General features: G+C 44.8%; 1 protein-coding gene across 1 annotated transcript; it reads left to right on the top strand.

Moving 5' to 3' along the window:
- The first annotated feature begins 7,204 nt into the window (after positions 1-7,204).
- RBMX2 (RNA binding motif protein X-linked 2) lies at positions 7,205-19,868 on the top strand. The gene is made up of 6 exons (XM_062184169.1): positions 7,205-7,281; positions 7,454-7,569; positions 8,864-8,915; positions 15,237-15,366; positions 17,177-17,354; positions 17,875-19,868. The coding sequence occupies exons 1-6, from the start codon at positions 7,277-7,279 to the stop codon at positions 18,375-18,377; spliced, it is 984 nt and encodes a 327-aa protein (XP_062040153.1). The 5' UTR covers positions 7,205-7,276; the 3' UTR covers positions 18,378-19,868.
- Positions 19,869-20,529: the final 661 nt, after the last annotated feature.

The raw sequence follows: 20,529 nt of genomic DNA, 5'->3' as shown, positions 1-20,529 counted from the left end.
GATCATTCATGTGAATTCTCCTGGAAGAGCTTCTTGCTAAGCTCGGCAAACTGTCCTCAGTTGTCTGTGGGTGACAGTTTTCATAGTTAATCCTTAAATTCGCCAAAGCAGTGGTCCTCAGCTGTTGTTTTTCTACCACGGAACTCTTCTAGACTCCCTGAAGCCCATGCATGAATGTTGTTAATATTCCCAGAAGAAGTGAAAAGATTTTCTGTGAACACAATGCATCGCTTATTATCCACTTTACTTCCCAGGCAGTCTACGATTAAGGAACAGATTTTTTAAACATGTTCACTTAATCAGCTTTATAAAGGAAATTACGGCCCCAACCCACCCTTTTAGACTTGTGTTTTACTTCCATCAGACAGCATTGCCCCTATGTCTCTGGAGTGGAAGCAGATAAGTACAGGTTAGTGTGCTGGTTAGAGTTCCAAGTCCTCTTGAGTTAACCTTCTTGATGGTGACATTGTTTTTGAGCAATTGAAATAGTGGATGAATACCTAAAAAAATTAAAGGTGGTTCTACCAAGAGAATTTGTAGTGTTTGACAATAATGATCACCTTTTGCTCTTTTTTCTTTTTTGTGTACAGTTCTCCTGCCTCTTCCTCTGTCATCCTTATCTTCATTCTGCTTTATTGATTAGTCACTTAATCACTTAAAATTTTGTTTTAACTTTATTTAACATGGAGGGGAGAGAGAGAGAGAGAGAGAGAGAGAGAGAGAGAGAGAGAGTCTTATATCTGCTGGTTCACTCCCCAAATGGCCGCAACTGCAGGAGCTGAGCCTATCCAAAGCCAGGAGCCTGGAGCTTCTTACGGGTCTTCCATGTGGGTGCAGGGGCCCAAGGACTTGGTCCATCTTCCACTGCTTTCCCAGGCACATTAGCAGGGAGCTGGATGGAAATGGAGCAGCAGGGACTCAAATCGGCACCTGTATGGGATGCTGGCACTGCAGGCAGCAGCTTTACCTGCTACACCACAGCACCAGCTCTTAATTAATTAATCTTTAAAACAAGGAGTTCAGACTTTGGAGCTACAATTCCTAGTTTCAAATCCTGACTACTATTTATCAGCTGTCACCTAGGGACTTAGCCTCTCTGTGCCTGTTTGCTCATCTGTCAAATGGAATGCTAATATCTACCTCATAGGTTAGTTGCAAAAAGTAAATAAGTGAATGTATATAAAGTACTTAGAATATTGTCTAGTACATAATGATACTAAATAAGATCTTGCTAAATAAACAAAAGTCTCCTATTATTCTCACTCTGGCCTGCTCCTCTTCAGCCACTCTGGCCTCCTTGCTGCTTCATTTTTTTAAAAAAAATATTTTATGTATTTATTTGAAAGGCAGAGTTACAGAGAGGGGATCGAGAGAGAGAGAGAGAGAGAGAGAGATCCTCCATCTGCTGGTTCACTCCCCAAATGGCTGCAATGGCTGGGGCTGGGCTACACTAAAGCCCAGAGCCAGGAGTTTCATCCAGGTCTCGCACGTAAGTGGCAGGAGCCCAAGTACTCAGGCCATATCCTGCTGCTTTACTGGTGTTGCAAGCAGCGGCTTAACCTGCTATGCCACAATGCCGGCCCCTCCTTGCTATTTCTTAACCACATTCCTGTGTCGGATGTTTGCAAACACTGTCCTATCTGCCTAGGACACTCTTCTCTGAGATACCCTTCGTGGCTTACTCCCCATCTTCTTGCAGGTTTCTGTCTCCATGTCACTTTATCAGAGTGGCCATCTTTGTCCATCCATCCTTTATAAACTAGCCACACCTCATCACTCTCTATCCCCTTAGCCTGCTTCATATTTTCTTCACAGCACTTATCAACGTTGGATATATATTTATGTCTTATTTTCTTTCTTTCCTAAGAAGAATATATGCTCCATGAGGACAGGAAATTTGCTTGCCTTGTTCACTGTTACAACCCCTAGAATGGCATCTGGCCTTGATAGCTTTTCTGTAACATTTGTTGAATGAGTGAATGAAAGACAAAAGCAAGAAAATAAAAGTCATGAACTCTCTGTCAAGACAACATGGCAATAAAAATCTAAGTGGCTTCTGGATAATGGCAAGAAAATTCTAACCGTAAAGAAAGAAGGAAAGCCTCTCTGTTCGTACCCTTGTCTGTTTCCCTAAAGGTAATCATAGTTGCACTTTCAAGTTCATTAACCAGTAAGTATACTGGGTGCATGTTGTGTGTGCAGAAACATGTTGGAGGTGCTGATTGCTTATAAATGCAGAGCCTTTTCCTTCCAGGATCCCACAGTCTTTATGGAGGAGAGCATAAAGGAGTGTTGTAGGCTGCAGAGTTCAGAAGTGGAAGCCATCACTGTGGGTGGGTGGGTGAGGGTAGGAGAGATTTTCTGCTTGGGAGATGACTCGATGGAGGGTTGGAGCTTGGCCAGGTTTCCAAGAGAGGAGGTGGACCAAGCTATGAGGCTCTCCTGCCACAGGTGAAGAGAGAAAGAGGCCCTCAAGGGAATGTAAAGCGGAACCTGGCTAAAGTTGGGGCTTTGTGTGGGGGAGCAGTGAGAGAAAAGACTGGAGAATAGGAGCTGGGGCAGTTATGAGCGTGTAGGTTGTAAGAGTGATGAAAGAGCGAGGAGCCATGTGATAATGACTCAGAATGGGACTGTGACTGGAAAAGATGCATTTTATACACATTGCAGTAGTGGGATTACTGGCATTTGGTGATTGCATGGATATCCCAGGGGGTGAGGAACAGGGAAGACAGAGATATGATACCCATGTTTTTGATCCTGGGCAACCAGGAAAATGGTGATAACATTGCCTGGAATAGGGAAGTCAGGAGGGAAAACTGGGGGCATGGTGTGGTGGTGGGAAGTGGGGAGATCAGTTTGGCTAGACAAATTGTTCAGGCTTTCCGTGAAGTGTGGGCTTCCTTTGCTTTCCTTAGCATTGTCCAAATAGGCTAGAGTGAAATGCCACATACAATAGGTGTTAAATGAATATTATTGATGTGCATCACATAGCTATCTTGGATGGCAAACCATACTCCTTCTCTCAGGTGTTAATTTCAGAGGGTCCTCTTTATCTCTCTCCCTTTTTAACTTAGATATCTCTAGGCATTGTCTTACCTACCAGTTCCTACCAGCTGCAAACATGTCTATAGAGAATCTGCCTTCTTTTTTTTAAATTTTTATTATTTATTTGAAAGTCAGAGTTACACAGAGAGAGAGAAGGAGAGGCAGAGAGGGAAAGGGGGGGTCTTCAATCCACTGATTCACTCCCCAGTTGGCCAAAACGGCTGGAGCTGCACCGATCCAAAGCCAGGAGCCAGGAGCTTCTTCTGGGTCTCCAACATGGGTGCAGGGGCCCAAGGACTTGGGCCATCTTCTACTGCTTTCCCAGGCCAGAGCAGAGAGCTGGATCAGAAGTGGAGCAGCTGGGTCTCAAACCAGCACCCATATGGGATGCCGGCACTGCAGGTGGCAGCTTTACCTGCCACGCCAAAGCACTGGCCCTGAGAATCTGCCTTCTTTGGTGCCTTTTTTCCCCTTCAGGCACTTCTGGGTGATCAACTGTCTCAGTTTGCTCTGGGCTTGCCGATTGTAATGCTAAAGTTGGGAGTCCCAGGAAACCCCTCAGTCCCAGGCAAACTGGCATTGTTTTTGGCTTTCCCAGCCTCAGAATACCTCTGCTGGACCCACTAGCTGTGTAGTAACAGTTTTTGCGGGTTGTCAGTTTAACTTGTCCTTTCCTTTGGATGATCTTACTCTACTGTTTTGCTGCAACTTTCTCAGGAAAGCTGATAACTGAGCCCAAGATGTAGCCCCAACTCTCATTCTACAGTTACCTGAAGCAACCAGGAAGATACTGCTGAATTTGGTTTACCATTTTGCAGTGTCTACTTCAACCTTACGAAGCAGATAAAACCCATATGCAATCTGTCACTGTTTAGGTTCCATTGCCAGGATAATGAGTTAATGAATAGCTGCACTGGAGTTGGGAAGAATACTCAGACACAGGAGAAACTGTCACTGGTGGGCAGCTTCTGTTCTGCTTCTTGGCAGGACATTGATTAGAGGGTGAGCCACTTGAGTATCATCATCAAAAAGCATTTATGAAGGGCCTGCTATCTAGTGTTCTGTGCTAGGCCTACACCAAAAACTACACAGCTTTCGACATGCAATTTTAGAACATTATGGTCCAAGACCACAGATGGCTGTGAATATATGCACGATGGATTCAAATCTTCAATATGGCTTGCATCACAATTGTAGATGGCCTGCCATATCTTCATGTTTCACATCTGTGGAATGAGAACATTAAAACATTGCATCTGCACTGGGCATATATATATATGTATATATATTTAAAATAATTATTTATTGGAAAGGCAGAGTGACACAGAGAGAAGGAGGGGCAGATCTTCCATTTGCTGGTTCACTCTTCAATGGCCTTCAACAGCCAGGGCTAGGCCAGGCTGAAGCCAGAAGTCCAGAACTCTAGGTCTCCCATGTGGGTGGCAGGGACCCAAGTACTTAGGCCATCATCTGCTGTCTTCCAGAATCATTAGTAGGAAGCTGATTCAGAAGTGGAGGAACTTGGACTAGAACCAGCACTCCAACATGGAATGCAGGCATCCCAAATGGGGGCTGAACATACTGTACCTCAATGCCTGGCCCCATACACAGACTTTTGTTCTTGTCATTATTTCCTAAACAATATAACTATCTTCATAGCATTTACATTGTATTAGATATGCTAAAGTATATGGGAGGGTGTGTGCATGTTGTATGCAACAATTCCATTTATTTTTTAAAAAAGATTTTATTTATTTGAAAGGCAGAGTTACAGAGAGGCAGAAGGAGAGAAAGAGAGAGAGAGAGAGAGAGAGAGAGAGAGAAAGAGAGAGGTGTCTTCCATCTGCTGGTTCACTCCCCAAATGGTTGCAACAGCTGGAGTTGCATCAATCTGAAGCCAGAAGCCAGGAGCTTCTTCCTGGTCTCCCACATGGATACAGGTGCCCAAGCACTTGGGCCAACTTCTATTGCTTTCCCAGGCCATAACGGGGAGCTGGATTGGAAGTGGAGCAGCCGGCACTCGAACTGGCACCCATATAGGATGCTGGCACTGCAGGCAGCGGCTTTACCCACTCCACCACAGCGCCGGCCCCTATAATGCAATTTTTTATAATGGACCTGAGCATTCTCTGGGTTCCGTATCCACAGGTGCTGGTGGCGTGTGTGTATGTGTGTTCTGGGACCAATCCCCCATGCATACTGAGGGAAAGTTGTATATCACCACGTCTTTTACTGGTTCCTAGATATTGCTGGAGCAAAATCTACCAAGCAGGGACCGGCGCTATGGCTCACTTGGTTAATCCTCCGCCTGTGGTGCCGGGATCCCATATGGGCGCCGGATTCTAGTCCAGCTCTCTGCTGTGGCCGGGAGGGCAGTGGAGGATGGCCCAAGTGGTTGGGCCCCTGCATCCGCATGGGAGACCAGGAAGAAACACCTGGCTCCTGGCTTTGGATCAGCACAGCGCTGGCCTTAGCAGCCATTTGGGGAGTGAACCAACGGAAGGAAGCCCTTTCTCTCTGTCTCTCTCTCTCACTGTCTATAACTCTACCTGCCAAATAAATTTTTAAAAAATCTACCAAACAAACAGATCTTGTCCCCTCAAGAGGGCAGGAAACCCACTCTAAGACTCCTATCTACAGATGTTAACTATACAAGACAAATAGACTTGTAGATACTGAATAATGACTGATTAACCCAACCTAGTCTGCAGAGAAAGCACTTTTCAAGTTAACTGAAGCTTAGTTTTTTCTTCTATAAAATGGGAATGGTAATTGTATCTACTTCATGGCGTTGCCAAAGTGGAGAGGCAGTACATGCAAATTACTCAGCACATATTAGCACAGCACATCATCTGCTCAATTGTTAGCTATTAATTTCACAATATTAATTACTGCCTCCTGGTCAACTAGGAGAGAGGCTATGGAAAAGAGTGTAGCAGTGCCCATCAATCTAGGAGTGGTCAGTTTAGCCTGTACAGGCACACTGGTCACCTGCAGATGCATTGGGATTTGATTTACCCTTTTGAGGCCATCCAGTGGGGCTGGGAGTCTGTGGGCCCCTTCAGACAAAGGTAGAATGCCCTTCACAAGCAAGCTGTCAGTTGTGGCTGGAAAGCCTGTCTCCAGACCAACTGGCATCTCCTCCACTAATAGCTTCTTGTGCTGCATGTGTGACTTTGCAGCCTTAAATCACACCTTCAGGGTGGGTGCAAGCTTTCATTCAGAGCTGGCAGGGGAAGGGGCTGAGTCCCTGGGGGGGGTGGGGGGGTGTCAGGCTGGTTCCAGGAGATCCAGGCTATCTTATGACCTTATGGCTTTAAATGACACCTCCAGGGTGGCTGCACCCAGAGCTAGCAGAGGAGAGGGCTGGGCCCCTAAGGAGATGGACAGTTTCCAGGAGACCCTCCCCCCCTCCCGCTATCTCCATGAGCCCCAACCCAATCCACCTACAAATGTGAAACTCCCTGTTCAATGGGCACCCCCCAGTAGGATAACCCAATGAACAGACAATAATGCCTTAAAAATCCGGGACACAAAGCCAGTGTCCTGCTCAGGCACTCTGCCTGCTCGTCCCTCGGACCAGACGCTTTCTCTGTCGCTTGCCAATCAAATAAAAGTTTCTGCCTCTTTGAAAATTGTTTCCCGGCTCTTTATTTCTATACTAAGCTGAGGAAAGAACCCACGAGACTCGCTCCAGCAACTGCCCTCCCTTTCGTGACCGGTAACACCTTTTACCTATCTTCATTTTTTTGCCTTAACTCCTGAACAGGGATGCTTTGATGGGGCTGTGTGTGCACAACTGACTGGGAGCGAAGATCCCTGTAGGGCTTTGGAGTGGGAGCGAGGGCTGGGACTAAAGCCGCCACAAAGAATCTTGCTCAGTTTTTATTAAGCAAACCAGTCTTCATTACGTAAACGCTCAGAGCTAATATAATCAGTGCTAGGCATCGTTCAGGAGCCAGGGCTCCGGTAATAGCCCAGGCTGGGACCCTTGCCCCATTTTACAGAGGGAAGGTAGGAACTAGACAGAACTACGTCTTTAGAGGTGGAAATTCCACGGAGCACTGAAAAGCCACTTCCGCACTACAGCGATGACGTCATAATCCCGCGCCGCCGACTTCTTCCGTCGTAAACTGCCTACTCCTCTGGGCGCGCGGCGCCGGGGTCGCGCATGCGCCGCGCAGCCTCATCCGGAAGCTGACTCCTAGATGCATAGAGGAAGCCTGCGAAGATGAAGTAAGGCCTCAATTTCCCTTTGGGTTTGAGGGAGCAGCTTTCTGGGGTGGACCGCCGGGGCTGGGGTGGTCGACCGTCTATAGGGCCGAGGGGCGGGAGAGGCGCGGAGAGTAGAGAGTGGCTAGTCCGGTAGTTTGGCTGGACTAAGCTATGTCTGCTTTTCCTTGTGCAGCCCTTTAACTAAGGTGAAGCTGATCAACGAGTTGAATGAGCGGGAGGTCCAGCTTGGGGTAGCGGAAAAGGTGTCGTGGCACTCTGAGTACAAGGACAGCGCCTGGATCTTTTTGGGTAGGACGCACGTCTTTCCTCTGCAGTATTATATTCTCTCCTGGCCTACTTTTGACCCTTTCAGTATTTCTGCCCTTCACTCCTCCGCACATTTATCGTCCACTTTTTATGTCCCTGTGCTAGCAGTCTTGCCACTTGTTTTTTCTGAGACCGCGGTTGTCTCATCCACCCATTGTACAGGTGAGAAAACCGAGGCACAGAGACGTTAATGGATCCCCACGGAAGTATGGGATTCTAAAACTCATGGTCCTCACCATTATCCTATATTACTCCTGACTGCCCTACACCTTTCCTATTCCCTCAGAATTCATGCCCCTCCTCTAACTAGCTGTCTTTGGTCCACGGCCAAACTACCATCCCTATGTTCATTTTGTGTCAGCCACTATAATTCTAAAGTGTGACTCTTCAACAGGGTTATTGCACCGTATATTCTGCTGAGCACTCTGTAGGCATTGTTTTATTTCATTATTATAAGAAGCCTTTGAGGCAAGTACGAACACCTGAGTTTTAAAGGTGAGGTTTGGGGGAGATATTGTTTCCTATGAAATGCTTAACAGTAGTCTGTGTGATCCTTTGTAGGTGTGAGGTGGAGTAATGATATATTGAAATTGTTTTTGGATGTTACCTATAAAACCAGGGGTAATAAGCATATAAGTTCAAGGTATGGGGGCTGGAGCTGTGGCATAGCGGGTAAAGCCGCTTCCTGCAGTGCCGGCATCCCATATGGGCATCGGTTCTAGTCCCTGCTGCTCCACTTCTGATCCAGCTCTCTGCTGTGGCCTGGGAAAGCAGTGGAAGATGGCCCAAGTCCTTGGGCCCCTGCACCCACATGGGAGACTGGGAAGAAGCTCCTGGCTCCTGGCTTCGGATCGATGCAGCTCCGGCCATTGCAGCCACCTGGGGAGTGAACCAGCGGATGGAAAACTCTCTCTGCCTCTCCTCTCTCTGTATAACTCTGACTTTCAAATAAATAAATAAATCTTAAAAAAATAAATAAATTTAAGGTATGTTTTAGAAGTAGAGTTTTGTGGTGGAAACTGCTTGTCCGTAGGATTCTGGGTGTGAGGAGGACTGAGTGATTGGATGAGTTTGGCTTGTGGTGACCTGACCTTTCCACTCAAAAATAATCACTCCTTTGTACTACTGTCTTTTTATATGTACTTGTGTCACTGTATCAGACTGATTTCTTTGATGGTGGGGTCTGCTAACTCTTTGCATCCCCAGGGCCTGACCTAGTGATAATGACTTAGTAGTCATTTGCTAAATGTCAAACTGAGATGTTTTTCTCTTCTAGGAGGGCTTCCTTATGAACTGACGGAAGGGGACGTCATTTGTGTATTCTCACAGTAAGTCCATTTCACTTCCTGCCTTCTGGGTCAACAAAGTAGTATACTTTCCTTTTTTTTTTTTTTCCTTTTTCTTTCTTTAAAAAAGATTTATTTATTTGAAAGGCGGAGTTACAGAAAGGCAGAGAGAGAGAGGTCAGCCATCCGCTGGTTCACTCCCCAGATGGCCGCCACAGCTGGAGTTGCACTGATCTGATGCCAGGAACTTCCTCCGGGTCTCCCATGCGGGGTGCAGGGATCCAAGGACTTGGGCCATCTTCTATTGCTTTTCGAGGCCATAGCAGAGAGCTGGATTGGAAGTGGGGCAGCCAGGACTCAAACTAATACCCATCTGAAATGCTGGCACTGCAGGTGGCGGCTTTAGCCGCTACGCCACAGTGCCGGCCCCAAGTAGTGTACTTTCATAATACATTTGGTGCGTGTATCACAAAAGCCATATCTTTTAATTCTAGGCTGATGGCATCCCTGAATGTGGAGGGCTGGAACTTTTGCATTAGTCTAGATCAGTCTCAGGACATGACGAAAGACCCCAGAAGTTGAATAATTTGAAAGCTGTCTTGGGGATTTTCACTGAGGCTTGTTCAGCCTGGGCCTACACAGAAACAGATTGAACTCCCAGGAAGATCTCATGTTGGTCCACTTTCTTGGGCTCCTGCAGACTGGGGGTAACCCATGATCACGGGTTCCTTCTGAGCTCTCACTTCTGTGACACTGTAGAATTAGAGAAAAGCACAGAGGAATTTGGAAAAAACAGAATGTTTAGGTGGTAGCTTGTCTTCTTTCTTTCTAGATGAGTGTAAAGTTAGTGAGCAGAGCCATTGTCTGTACCGAGAGCTTGAGAATGGCCCACGAGCAACGAGAACGAATAGGAGACCCATATATTCTTTCTGCCGAGGGCATGAATCAGTAGCACCTGATGGTAAAGGGTGTTGGTAGCTTCTACTGGTGGAAGCACCTGATAGCAGAGGGCCTTGGTGGCTGATACACAACCCCAGAGCTAAACAGAGTGGGTAGACAGTCCACAGGGCCAGAAGGTCTTGGCAACTCACAGGAGCAGAGGGCCACTGCCTCTGGGTTGTGTATCCTCCTGCAGAGAAGTCGAACAGCAAGTATAGGCAGAGGACCATGGAGGAAGGGCCGGGTAAGCAAACACGGGCTGCAGAACCTGCCAGAGGGATTGCTGTGGTGGGATGCTTGGGGTATCCGGTAGGCAGACAGCCCTGGCCAAGTGATTGGTCAGCCGACCATGGCAAAGGAATTGGGGAACACACATGAGGGGAAGGCCATTGGTGGAGGGCCTGGGCAGCCCAGAGAGGCCAAGGGTCCTGGCAGGGAAGAATCTGCCGCCTCCAGCTTCTGGGTGTTGGCAAGTTCTGGGCATGTGTAGACTGTGGTGTCTGTCCCTTTGTGGGTACCTTGACCTGATCCAGCCTTCATCTTGGAGCTGTTTTTATTTTTACTTGCACTGAGTGGTGCTCTGCTAGTCTGTGTATGTTTATTCTAGTTCTATCTTCTGTCTATACATTCTCTCCATGAAGATTGCCTCGGCCACTGATAATGATGGCTTTCCCGAAATGCATTTTAGGGAAATTATTGGGGCCAGCACTGTGGTGTAGCAGGTGGGACTGCCGGCTGCAATGCTAGCATTCCAAGTGGGCGCCAGTTCGAGTCGCAACTCTCCACTTCCAATCCAGCTCTCTGCCATGGCCTGGGAAAACAGTAGAAGATGGCTCAAGACCCTTGGGCCCTGTACTTATGCTGGGGACCTGGAAGAAGCTCCTGGCTCCTGGCTTTGGATCGGCCCAGCTCCTGCTGTTGTGGCCATTTGGGGAGTGACCCACCAGATGGAAGACCTCACTCTCCCTCTCTCTCTCTCTGCTTCTGCCTCTCTAAAACTCTGCCTTTCAAATAAATAAATAAATCTTAAAAAAAGGCAGCAATGTCTATTAAAAATTATCAAAAAAATGTGTAGTTGTTTTAGAACCTTGAACACAAAGCAAAAAGTGTAAAGAAGAATGTAGAAGGTACTTTTAAGGAAGAAATTGGCCGGTGCCGCGGCTCAATAGGCTAATCCTCCGCCTGTGGCACTGGCACACTGGGTTCTAGTCCTGGTCGGGGCGCCGGATTCTGTCCTGGTTGCTCCTCTTCCTGTCCAGCTCTCTGCTATGGCCTGGGAGTGCAGTGGAGGATGGCCCAAGTCCTTGGGCCCTGCACCCGCATGGGAGACCAGGAGAAGCACCTGGCTGCTGGCTTTGGATCAGCATGGTGTGTTGGCCGCAGCGGCCATTGAAGGGTGAACCAACGGCAAAGGAAGACCTTTCTCTCTCACTGTCCACTCTGCCTGTCAAAAAAAAAAAAAAGGAAGAACTTGACATGTTAGCATATTTCTTTCTTTCTTTCTTTCTTTTTTTTAAAGATTTATTTTCTTTATTTGAAAGAAAGAGTTATAGAGAGAGGTAGAGACAGAGACAGAGACAGAGACAGAGAGAGAGAGAGAGAGAGAGAGGGAGAGGTCTTCCATCCGCTGGTTCATTCCCCAGATGGCCTCAACGGCTAGAGCTGTGCTGATCCAAAGCCAGGAGCCAGGAGCTTCTTCTGGGTCTCCCATGTGGGTGCAGGGGCCCAAGGACTTGGGCCATCTTCTACTGCTTAGATAAAATAAAGACCTCATCTTTATTTTTTTAAAAATAATGTTGGGTATTATTTCCAGTCATTTGCTATTACAAGTTATACTACAGTTTACATTATCATATGTAAATGTTTGTATGCAACCGCAGTGGCTTCCTCAGTGAAAGAAAGTAAGCCTCCTGCTCCCTGCCCCTCCCCTTCCCTCTCCTTCCCTCCTTCTCCCTTCCTCTCTATCCCTCTTTCCCTGTCTCTCCCTTTCCTCCCTCTTCCTCTCTCTCCCTCTCTTCTCTCTGTTCCTGTCTCCTCCTCTCCTTCTGCCTCTCTCTCCCTCCCTCTCCTCTTTCTTCCTCTCCCTCTCATTCTCCTTCCCTGTCTCTCTCTCCTTCTCCCTCTTTCTCTGCCACTCTGCTTTTCAAGTAACTAAAATAAATCTTAAGGTTTTTAAATTTTGAAACAATTTCAGGCTTAAAACAATGGAAATTATAAAATAATATAAAGAATGCCTGTGTCCCCTCCACCTAGATTTTACAGATGTTAGCATTTTGCCACATCGGCTTTGTCATTACTTCTCTTCACATGTACGTACCAGGGGGTCTTCAGAAAATTTGTGGAGAATGTGGCTTATGAAAAAAAGTAAGAATTTCAAAACAAATTGTTTTAAATTCACTTTTTCCACAAACTTAAATGACTGCTTTACTTTCATTTTATTGAACGAAAGAAACAGGGAGGGATTGGCTGTCTGCTTGTTCGTTTCCCAAATGCCTTCCTCATATTGACTTTCATGGTATCTATTCAGTGTGTTATTTTTATGTGGTCAAATTCATGTCTTTTATTGTTTCTGGATTGCGACTCATAATTAGAAGGTGTTTCTCCCACCCACATACCCATGTTCTCCTCTAGTATTTGGTTTCAATTTTGTGTATTGAAATCTCTGACCAATTTAGAGTCTGGTTGACAGTGTGAGGCATGAATCTAGTTCAGTCCTTTTTCAAATTGCTATCCACTTGTCCCCAAACCATTATTAAAAGTCATATTTTCCCCCAGAAAATTGAGATGCCATCCTATCTTATAGTAATTTTTTTCATGTTTGCGTTAGTCTCTTTCTTGGCTTTCTTTTCTGCTCTGCTGCTGTGTTTAATCACTTGCCAGTACAATAGTTATTCTAGAAGCTTTTCAGTGTGTTTACTGTCTGGTTAACTTAATTCTCCTCATTGTTCTTTTTTAAAGTTTTTTTTTTTCAGTTCTTATATGTTAATTTTTTTTTTCCCACAAGAACTTTAACATCAACTTACCCAGCTGCAGGAAATGAAAAACTTAAACTTCTATTGGAGTTATTTTACAGTTATATATTTACTTGGAAATTTTTATATCTTTTTGATGCTAATTCATTCTATCCAGGAATAATGGGTCTCTTTATATTTGTTCAAATCTGTGTTTTTGTCTTTCTTTCAGGAGTTTTTTAAAATCAAAAAGTTTTTAATTTATTTGAAAGAGAGACAGTAATCTCTGATCTGCTAGTTCAATCCCAAGATGCCTGCAACAGCCAGGGCTGGGCCATGCTGAAGCCAGGAACCTGGAACTCAGTCCAGGTTTCCAGGTGGATAGCAGGGAACCAAGATATCAACCCATCACCTGCTGCCTTCCAGGGTGTGCACTAGTAGGAAGCTAGAATGAAAAGCAGAGCCAGGATTTGAACCCAGGCCCTTTGATATGGGATGCAGGCGTCTTCACCACTATGCCAAATATTCACCCAGGTTTTTTTTAATATTTTCTTTATATAGGCTATCTACATTGCTTGTTGCTAAATGTGTTTCCAGGTATTTTATCTTTTTGTTGCTATTATAACTGGGATTTCTCTTGTATCTTCTAATGGATTATTGTTTGTATGCAAGAAGATGATTGATTTTTAACTTTATTTCCTGTTTGCTGAATTATTATACTGCTTGTTTTTTAAATCATTGTTTATTATTCATTCTCTTGGGTTTTCTATATATATTTTTATGTATAATCTGTGGAAATAGTTTTATTTCTTCTTTCTCATTTCTTCTATCTGTTTTATCTAATTTGCTTTGGTCCATACTTCCAATATGCTGTTAAATAGTTCTGACCTTAGTTTAATCACCTCTAGTATTTTCTATTATGTAAGGTGTGTGATCATATAACATCATATAATATGAGCTTTAACTTATCTAGAATTTATCTTTTTGTAAGGAGCAAGATAAATTTTTAAAATTTATTTATTTGAAAGGCAGAATTACCATAGGGGGTGGGGGAGAGTCAAAGATCTTCCATCTACTGGTTCACTCCCTGAATGGCCTCAATGGCAGGGGCTGAGCCAGGCCCAAGCCAGGAGCCTGGAACTTCATGCAGCTCTCCCACGTGGGTGGCAGGGACCTAAGCACTTGGACCATCTCCTGCTGCTTTCCCAGGCACATTAGCAGGGAGTTGGATTGGAAGCAGAGCATTGGAACTTGAACCAGCACTCATATGGGATGCTGGTGTTGCAACTGGAGGCTAACCCACTGCACTAGGATACTGGCCCCTAGATTTTTTTCTATTTAATTTCTGCTTTATCTTTATTGCAGCCGTCTTTCATTAGTTTGCTTTCATTTTATATTCATTTTCTGTTTTTTTTTATTAAACTTTTATTTAATGAATATAAATTTCCAAAGTACAGCTTATGGGTTACAATGGCTTCCCCCTCCCAAAACTTCCCTCCCACCCACAACCCTCCCCTTTCCTGCTCCCTCTCCCCTTCCAATCACATCATGATTCATTTTCAATTCTCTTTATATACAGAAGATCAGTTTAGTATAAGGTTATAGATTTTCCTGAATATGGTTTTAACCCCATCCTATAAATTATGGTGTATATTTTTTGTATTTTTGTTCTTTTCTAAATAGTCTACCACTGACTTTTAGCTTTATTTTATTTTATTCTCAGTTCTTCTGGTTACTGGTTAGAAGCGTAGGTTCCAAGTTCTTGTTAGTAGGGTATTTTTTTGTTTAAAACGTTATTTCCAACACTGTAACTGTGGTTGGATAATGTAGTCTAGTCTAATTTTTGGAGTTTATTGAGGTCTATTTTGAAACTTTATTGAGGTCTAATCTGTAGTCTGTTTTAATCCAAAGTTCATGAATTCTTGAAAAGAAATTGTCATCTTCTTGTAGGTTTCAAAAATAGCTATATATGTACTAGCCTGATGTTCATATTTAATATTATTGGTATGTTAATTATGTTTATTTTATTGTTATTATATAATTGTCTATTTTCTCATCTTATTTCCGTTAACTTTGTTACGAACCTACTGATGTTTTAGAATCTCTTATAGTTGTATTAGTTTCTTTTGGTATTTCTACTGGCTTTTCAAAAATTTGGATTTCTTAATTGATGCATAAAACTTAATGACTTACACCTTTGTTATATATTAGACCCCTTTTCAAGGTAAAAGAGTTTTTCATGCTCTCATAGTCCCATTTAATGTTTTTAATTTGGCCTTGTATTTGTCTTCAATCTTAGTATTTCCACTCCTTTTTTAAATTGGTCTTTTTTTATTTTCAACCTTTCTATCTTATCTCGTTCTAGATGTGTCTCCTGCCTGGAGTACATTGTTGAATTTTGTTTTATTATGAACAGTCTGAATATTTTTGCATTTTGAGTCAATGATGTCTTACTCTTTTCTCTCATAAATAGATATGGGGAGGTTGTTAACATTAATCTCGTGCGGGACAAGAAGACTGGAAAATCCAAAGGTTTCTGCTTCCTTTGCTATGAAGACCAGAGGAGCACAGTTCTGGCTGTTGACAATTTTAATGGGATCAAGGTGAGCATGCCTAGTGAGCAAAATTTGCCTGGACTCTGTGTGTGTATCCGTACAGGTGCAGGGGCAGTACTGGGCAGCTGGGTGTGTGGCAAGGACTACAGAGGTGTGGAGGCATTCTTCCGAAAGTGATTCAGGAGATGATGCTGTTGGCCCATGGCCCTGTCAAGACTTGTTCCTTTCCCCCGTATGTTAGCAAGCCTTCTCCCCAGGAACATGCCTGCCGCCCATCCTATCCAGCATTTGTCACCTTTCCCTCTTCACCCTCTGCCCTCATCTCTGGTGCACTGGAGAACAAAGAGACTAGCAAACGTGTTTTTCCATGTTGTGCTGTTGGTGGAGTTGGGGCCTCATAGGACTCAGCCATGTCTCTCTGTCATGTGTCTCCAGTGCCCTAGCACACTGGGCCCTGGAAATTCTCTGGTGAAAATCTGATGACCAGTTCTACAATAAACTCATTCTGAGATTTCTCCCTTCTCTGTTTCCTCTCATCTCCCCCATTGCAAGTGAGGCCTGGAGCTGAGAGAAGGGAATGGGACAAGTAGGTTTATCTGTGCTCCACACGATCCCTACACTGTTAGCAAAGACCCTTCAGTTGAAGTGAGCATTGTTCAGGGTCAGATGTGACTCCTGCCTTTGAGAATTTGTCACTGGTTGTGCCAGTACGGAATGGCTGGAGGTTATAGAACAGAGTGGAGCAGTGTGCCAGGCTTAATTTTTAAGGGAGCCAGCAGCCAGAGGGAGTTACCATAAAAGGGAGGCTTCTAAAAATGTTTCAGAATGGGGAATAGGATAGATGATGAAGGTGTTCAAGCCCAAAGAGCAGAATAAAAATCTGTTTTTGAATTGGAACAATAAAAGTTAAACTTTTTCAAATTTCAAATTAATTTGCCTATGTAATAAGTCTGCATCTGTCAGAAAATAGAATTTTTAAAAAAAAGATTTACTTATATTTATTTGAGAGGCAGAGTGACATTGAGAGAGAGAGAGAAACACAAGTGTTTCCATCCTCTGATTCACTCCCCAAATGCCCACAACAGCCAGGTCTGGGTCAGGCCACAGCCAAGAGCCCAAATACCTGGGCCATCATCTGCTGCCTTTCCAGGCTCATTAGCAGGAAGCTGGATCAGGAGCAGAGTAGCTGAGACTCAAACAAGCACTCCAGTATGGGATATAGGCATGCCCGGTGGTGGCTAACCCATTGCACTGCAACTCCTGTCCCAGGATGAATTTTAAATGAGGAGCAATTTCAGTGTAGGCTGATTGTTCTGGTATGGTGAGGGTAGAACAAGGCATGAGAGCTTAAGAAGAAGAAATTGGTCTTTTGTCCATTTCTCTCACCTTTCTACTTGTTGGTTCACTTTTACCTCCTCCTAATGACTGTGCTGAGCTTAAGCTAGACTTCAGGAATTCCTTCTAGCTACCAGGCTTTTCCAGGACAGCCAATGATACAGTATTACAGAGTGGGGCAGTTGGTTGCTGTCTCTCTAAGTTCTCATGGTCCTCTGTGATGCTTGTGCTCCTGGGCAGTACTTCTCGGCCTTTGTTCACATGAAAGTATTTGTATCTCGCCCTGGGGTAAACTGCTGAGAATGCTAGTACAACTGTCCCAGGCCCAGCTGGCTGCCGCTACCCTAAAGGCTGAATGGGTTGCCATCTAGGCACACCTGCAATGATTCAGACTGGTTGAGTGGGTCTGCTGTGGCGGTTTCAGCAGTACTAGAATTAGAGAGAAGGTACTAGGTGGCGTTCAAACAGCTGGACAGTTTGAAACGAAGCCTGCCTTTTCTGAGACACTGCCTGTTTTTCTTAGATCAAAGGAAGAACTATCCGAGTAGATCATGTGGCTAATTATCGGGTTCCTAAAGTCTCAGAAGACATGGACGATGTGACCAGAGAGCTCCAGGCGATGGGCTGTGGGGTTAATACCCCCTCACCGAGTTCATCTGAGGATTCTGAAGATGATAAACCCATAAAAAAGCACAAAAAAGGTAAAACATTCAAACCCAAGAGAAACTTGGCAGTCTTAGCATCTGTTCTTCCTAGAATTCACTGATGGTTGATAATCAGGTCATAAGTATGCGAAGGAGAGGTGGGGGGACCTTATTTTAATTGGGGAAGGGGAGGTGTCAGCAGAAGGCTTCTGTTCTGGGTTGAATTGTGTCCCCCAGAATCGACATGTTGAACTCCTCACCCCTAGTCTACTGTGACTGCATTTGGACATGTGGTTTTCAGAGAGAATGTGGAGTGGGAATGGCCGTGCCCAGCAACTTGACATTGAGGGTGACAGACATCGAAGTTGGCTTCTCCACGGCACTTTCCCAGAAGCACAGGGTGACTGCTTCACGCTGCTGCCCAGGGTATTTTCCTTGCCTGTGCGCTCCCCTCCCGGCAGGTGGGCATTGGTAAACTGGTCTACCTTTGCTGAATGTCACGTATACAGAGAGGAAAGACCTGGTTTTAGGGAGTTCTGTTTCCTTTTTCTTACTGATTGTCGCCCTCTTCCTCCAGACAAAATGGAAAAAAAGAAAAGACGGAAAGACAAAGAGAAGAGTGACCGGACAGTACTGATCGAGCAACCATCTCCCTCTTCCTTGCCCAGAAGCAAGACAATAAAGGAAAAGGATGAGCCTGGCCCTAAGACAAGCAGCACCAAGGGCTCCGAGAAGGTGCCAAAGTCGGAGTCCAGGGAAGCGCGGAAGCACTACCCTGTCTCCCCTGAGGTCAGAACTGTCCCCCGTGGTGGAGTCGAGGACCTGGCCAGGGAGCTGAAGAAGGAGAAATCCAAGCATGAGCACAGGTCCTCTGACAGGAGAGAGGCCAGAGAAGAAAGGAACAGGGATAGGGACAAAGGACGAAGCTCAGACGCGTGTTCTAGCTGGCACAATGGGCATTCAGATGGGCGGAGCCATCGGAGTAGAAGTCGGAGCCGAGATAGATCTCACAGACAGAAAAAGTCCCATAGCTCCCGGGAGCGGGACTCCTCAAATCTCAGTGAGCGTAGGCGTCACTGAAGCCAGTTCAGCCACTCGGCAGATCTGGAAATGAAATGTGTTTCTAAAATGTAGTCAGACTCAGCTACGCCATTACAACTTCTCCATATGAAATCTCTAGAGCTGAATTTTTTAAAATCCCTTGAGTAGTGGAGTCCTTGAGAAGGCTGTGCTTTCATTGGCAGATACCCTGCATTTTCTAGCACAATCCATCATCCTTGGAAATACACTTGGAACTTAACAGAGAACATGTCCTGAATTTTCGTTCATGAATTGGCCATGGAACCCATAGCCCCCCCAGCTTGAGATGAAATTGCCAGAAAAGGAAAATTACAGACAATTCTAGAGGCCTAGTCTTTGTCCTCAATGTTGAGAACCCAGCATTGTAAGACTTCCAGTTAGCAGGTAGAACTGCAGTGAAGTGTGGTTTAACTAGCTTCAGACAGCTAGAGGTGAATGTGATGGGATTCTTTTTTTTTTTAAGTATTAATTTTATTTATTTGAAAGGCAGTGTTATGGAGGAAGGGAGGGAGAGACACAGAGAGATCTTCCATCTGCTGGTTCACTCCCCAAATGGCCACAGGAGCCAGGGACTCCATCCAGGTCTCCCACATGGGTTTGGGGACCCAAGTACTCAGGCCATCTTCCACTGCTTTGCTGGGCGCATTAGCAGAGAACTGGATCGGAAGTGACGCAGCTGCAACTCAAAACTGTTGCTCATCTGAGATGCCAGCATCGCAGGCGGCAGCTTACCACTGCACCACAACGCCAATGCCTGATGGGATTCTTAAGAACAACCAGCTCCCTCTCTAAACCCTGTTTGAAAACAACTTTAAATGTCTTGTCTTTTTCTTTTTTTGATTGAGATATTTTTCCACTTACTTTTTTCCCTTGGAATTTATTTGTATTGATGTGAAATGCACATAACATAAAATTAACCAAATCCAAGCAATTCAGTGGCGCTTACATTTACCATGTTGTGCAAACACCACCTGTGTCTAGTTTTGAAACATTTACATTGTCCCCAAATGAAACCTAATACCTATTAAGCAATAACGTGCAATTACCCCTATCTTCCCTGTCCCTGGAAGCCACCCATCTGCTTTCTGTTTCTATGGATTTGCCTGTTTTGGGTGCTCCATAGAGCAGGATTCATACAGTAGTGGCCTTTTGTGTCTGACTTCCTTTACTAAGCTTAATGTTTTCTAGGTTCATCCATGTTATAGCATGTATCAGTACTTCATTCTGTCTTAAGGCTCAATACTATCCTGTTGAGAGACCACATTTTGTGTCTCCATTCCTTGGGATGGACATTAGGATTGTTTCTACCTTTGGTTAGTCAGCTTCTTGTTTTGTGTGCAGACACACCAGGCTACCCTCTGTGCTTGGTTTGCTTTTCACGCAGCCGCTCTTGCTCAGGTGGGAACACTGGTAGCTCCATTGCACACCTCTGGTCTGATTGGTAGTTCCTTCTCATTTTGAATCTTAGTTTCTACTGGTTCACAGGCCCTGCTGCAGTCTTTTTTTTAGTTAAAAAATTTTTTTAACCTTTATTTAACAAATATAAATTTCCAAAGTACAGCTTTTGGATTACAGTAGCTTCCCCCCCAATAACTTCCCTCCCACCCGCAACCCTCCCCTTTCCCACTCCCTCTCGCATTCCATTCACATTGAGATTCATTTTCAATTCTCTTTATATACAGAAGATCAATTTAGTATATATTAAGTAAAGATTTCAACAGTTTGCACCCACACCGAAACACAAAGTGTAAGTGTAGTACTGTTTGCGTACTAGTTATCCTGCTGCAGTCTTGACGTTGAATTTCTTTTTTTTTAATTCTCATTTTAAAAAAAGATTTTATTTTATTTGAAATGCAGTTACACACAGAGAGGAGGAGATACAGAGAAGGGTATCCACCATCTGCTGGCCACAACAGCCAGGACTGGGCCAGGCCAAAGCTCAGAGCTTCATCTGGGTCTCCCATGGGGGTTCACAGTCCCAAGCAATTGGGCCATCTACTGCTTTCCCAGGCACATTAGCAGGGAGCTGGGTCAGAGGTAGAGTAGCCAGGACTCAAACCAGCACCCTTATGAGGTGCTGGTACTATAGGTGGCAGCTTAAGTTGCTATGCCACAAGGCTGGCCCCTTAACGTGGAATTTCTGACCTTGCCA

The sequence above is a fragment of the Lepus europaeus genome, chromosome X (assembly GCF_033115175.1).
Source record: "Lepus europaeus isolate LE1 chromosome X, mLepTim1.pri, whole genome shotgun sequence".
NCBI lineage: Eukaryota > Metazoa > Chordata > Mammalia > Lagomorpha > Leporidae > Lepus > Lepus europaeus.
Note: the sequence above shows the minus strand (reverse complement) of the source record. Positions and strands in the feature narration are given on the sequence as shown.

Bases quoted from the DNA above. Each gene is read 5' to 3' on its own strand.
- RBMX2 (XM_062184169.1), top strand. The intron at 7,570-8,863 runs GTAGGACGCACG...TTTCTCTTCTAG, and splicing joins CAGCGCCTGGATCTTTTTGG to GAGGGCTTCCTTATGAACTG. The intron at 8,916-15,236 runs GTAAGTCCATTT...TCTCATAAATAG, and splicing joins GTCATTTGTGTATTCTCACA to ATATGGGGAGGTTGTTAACA.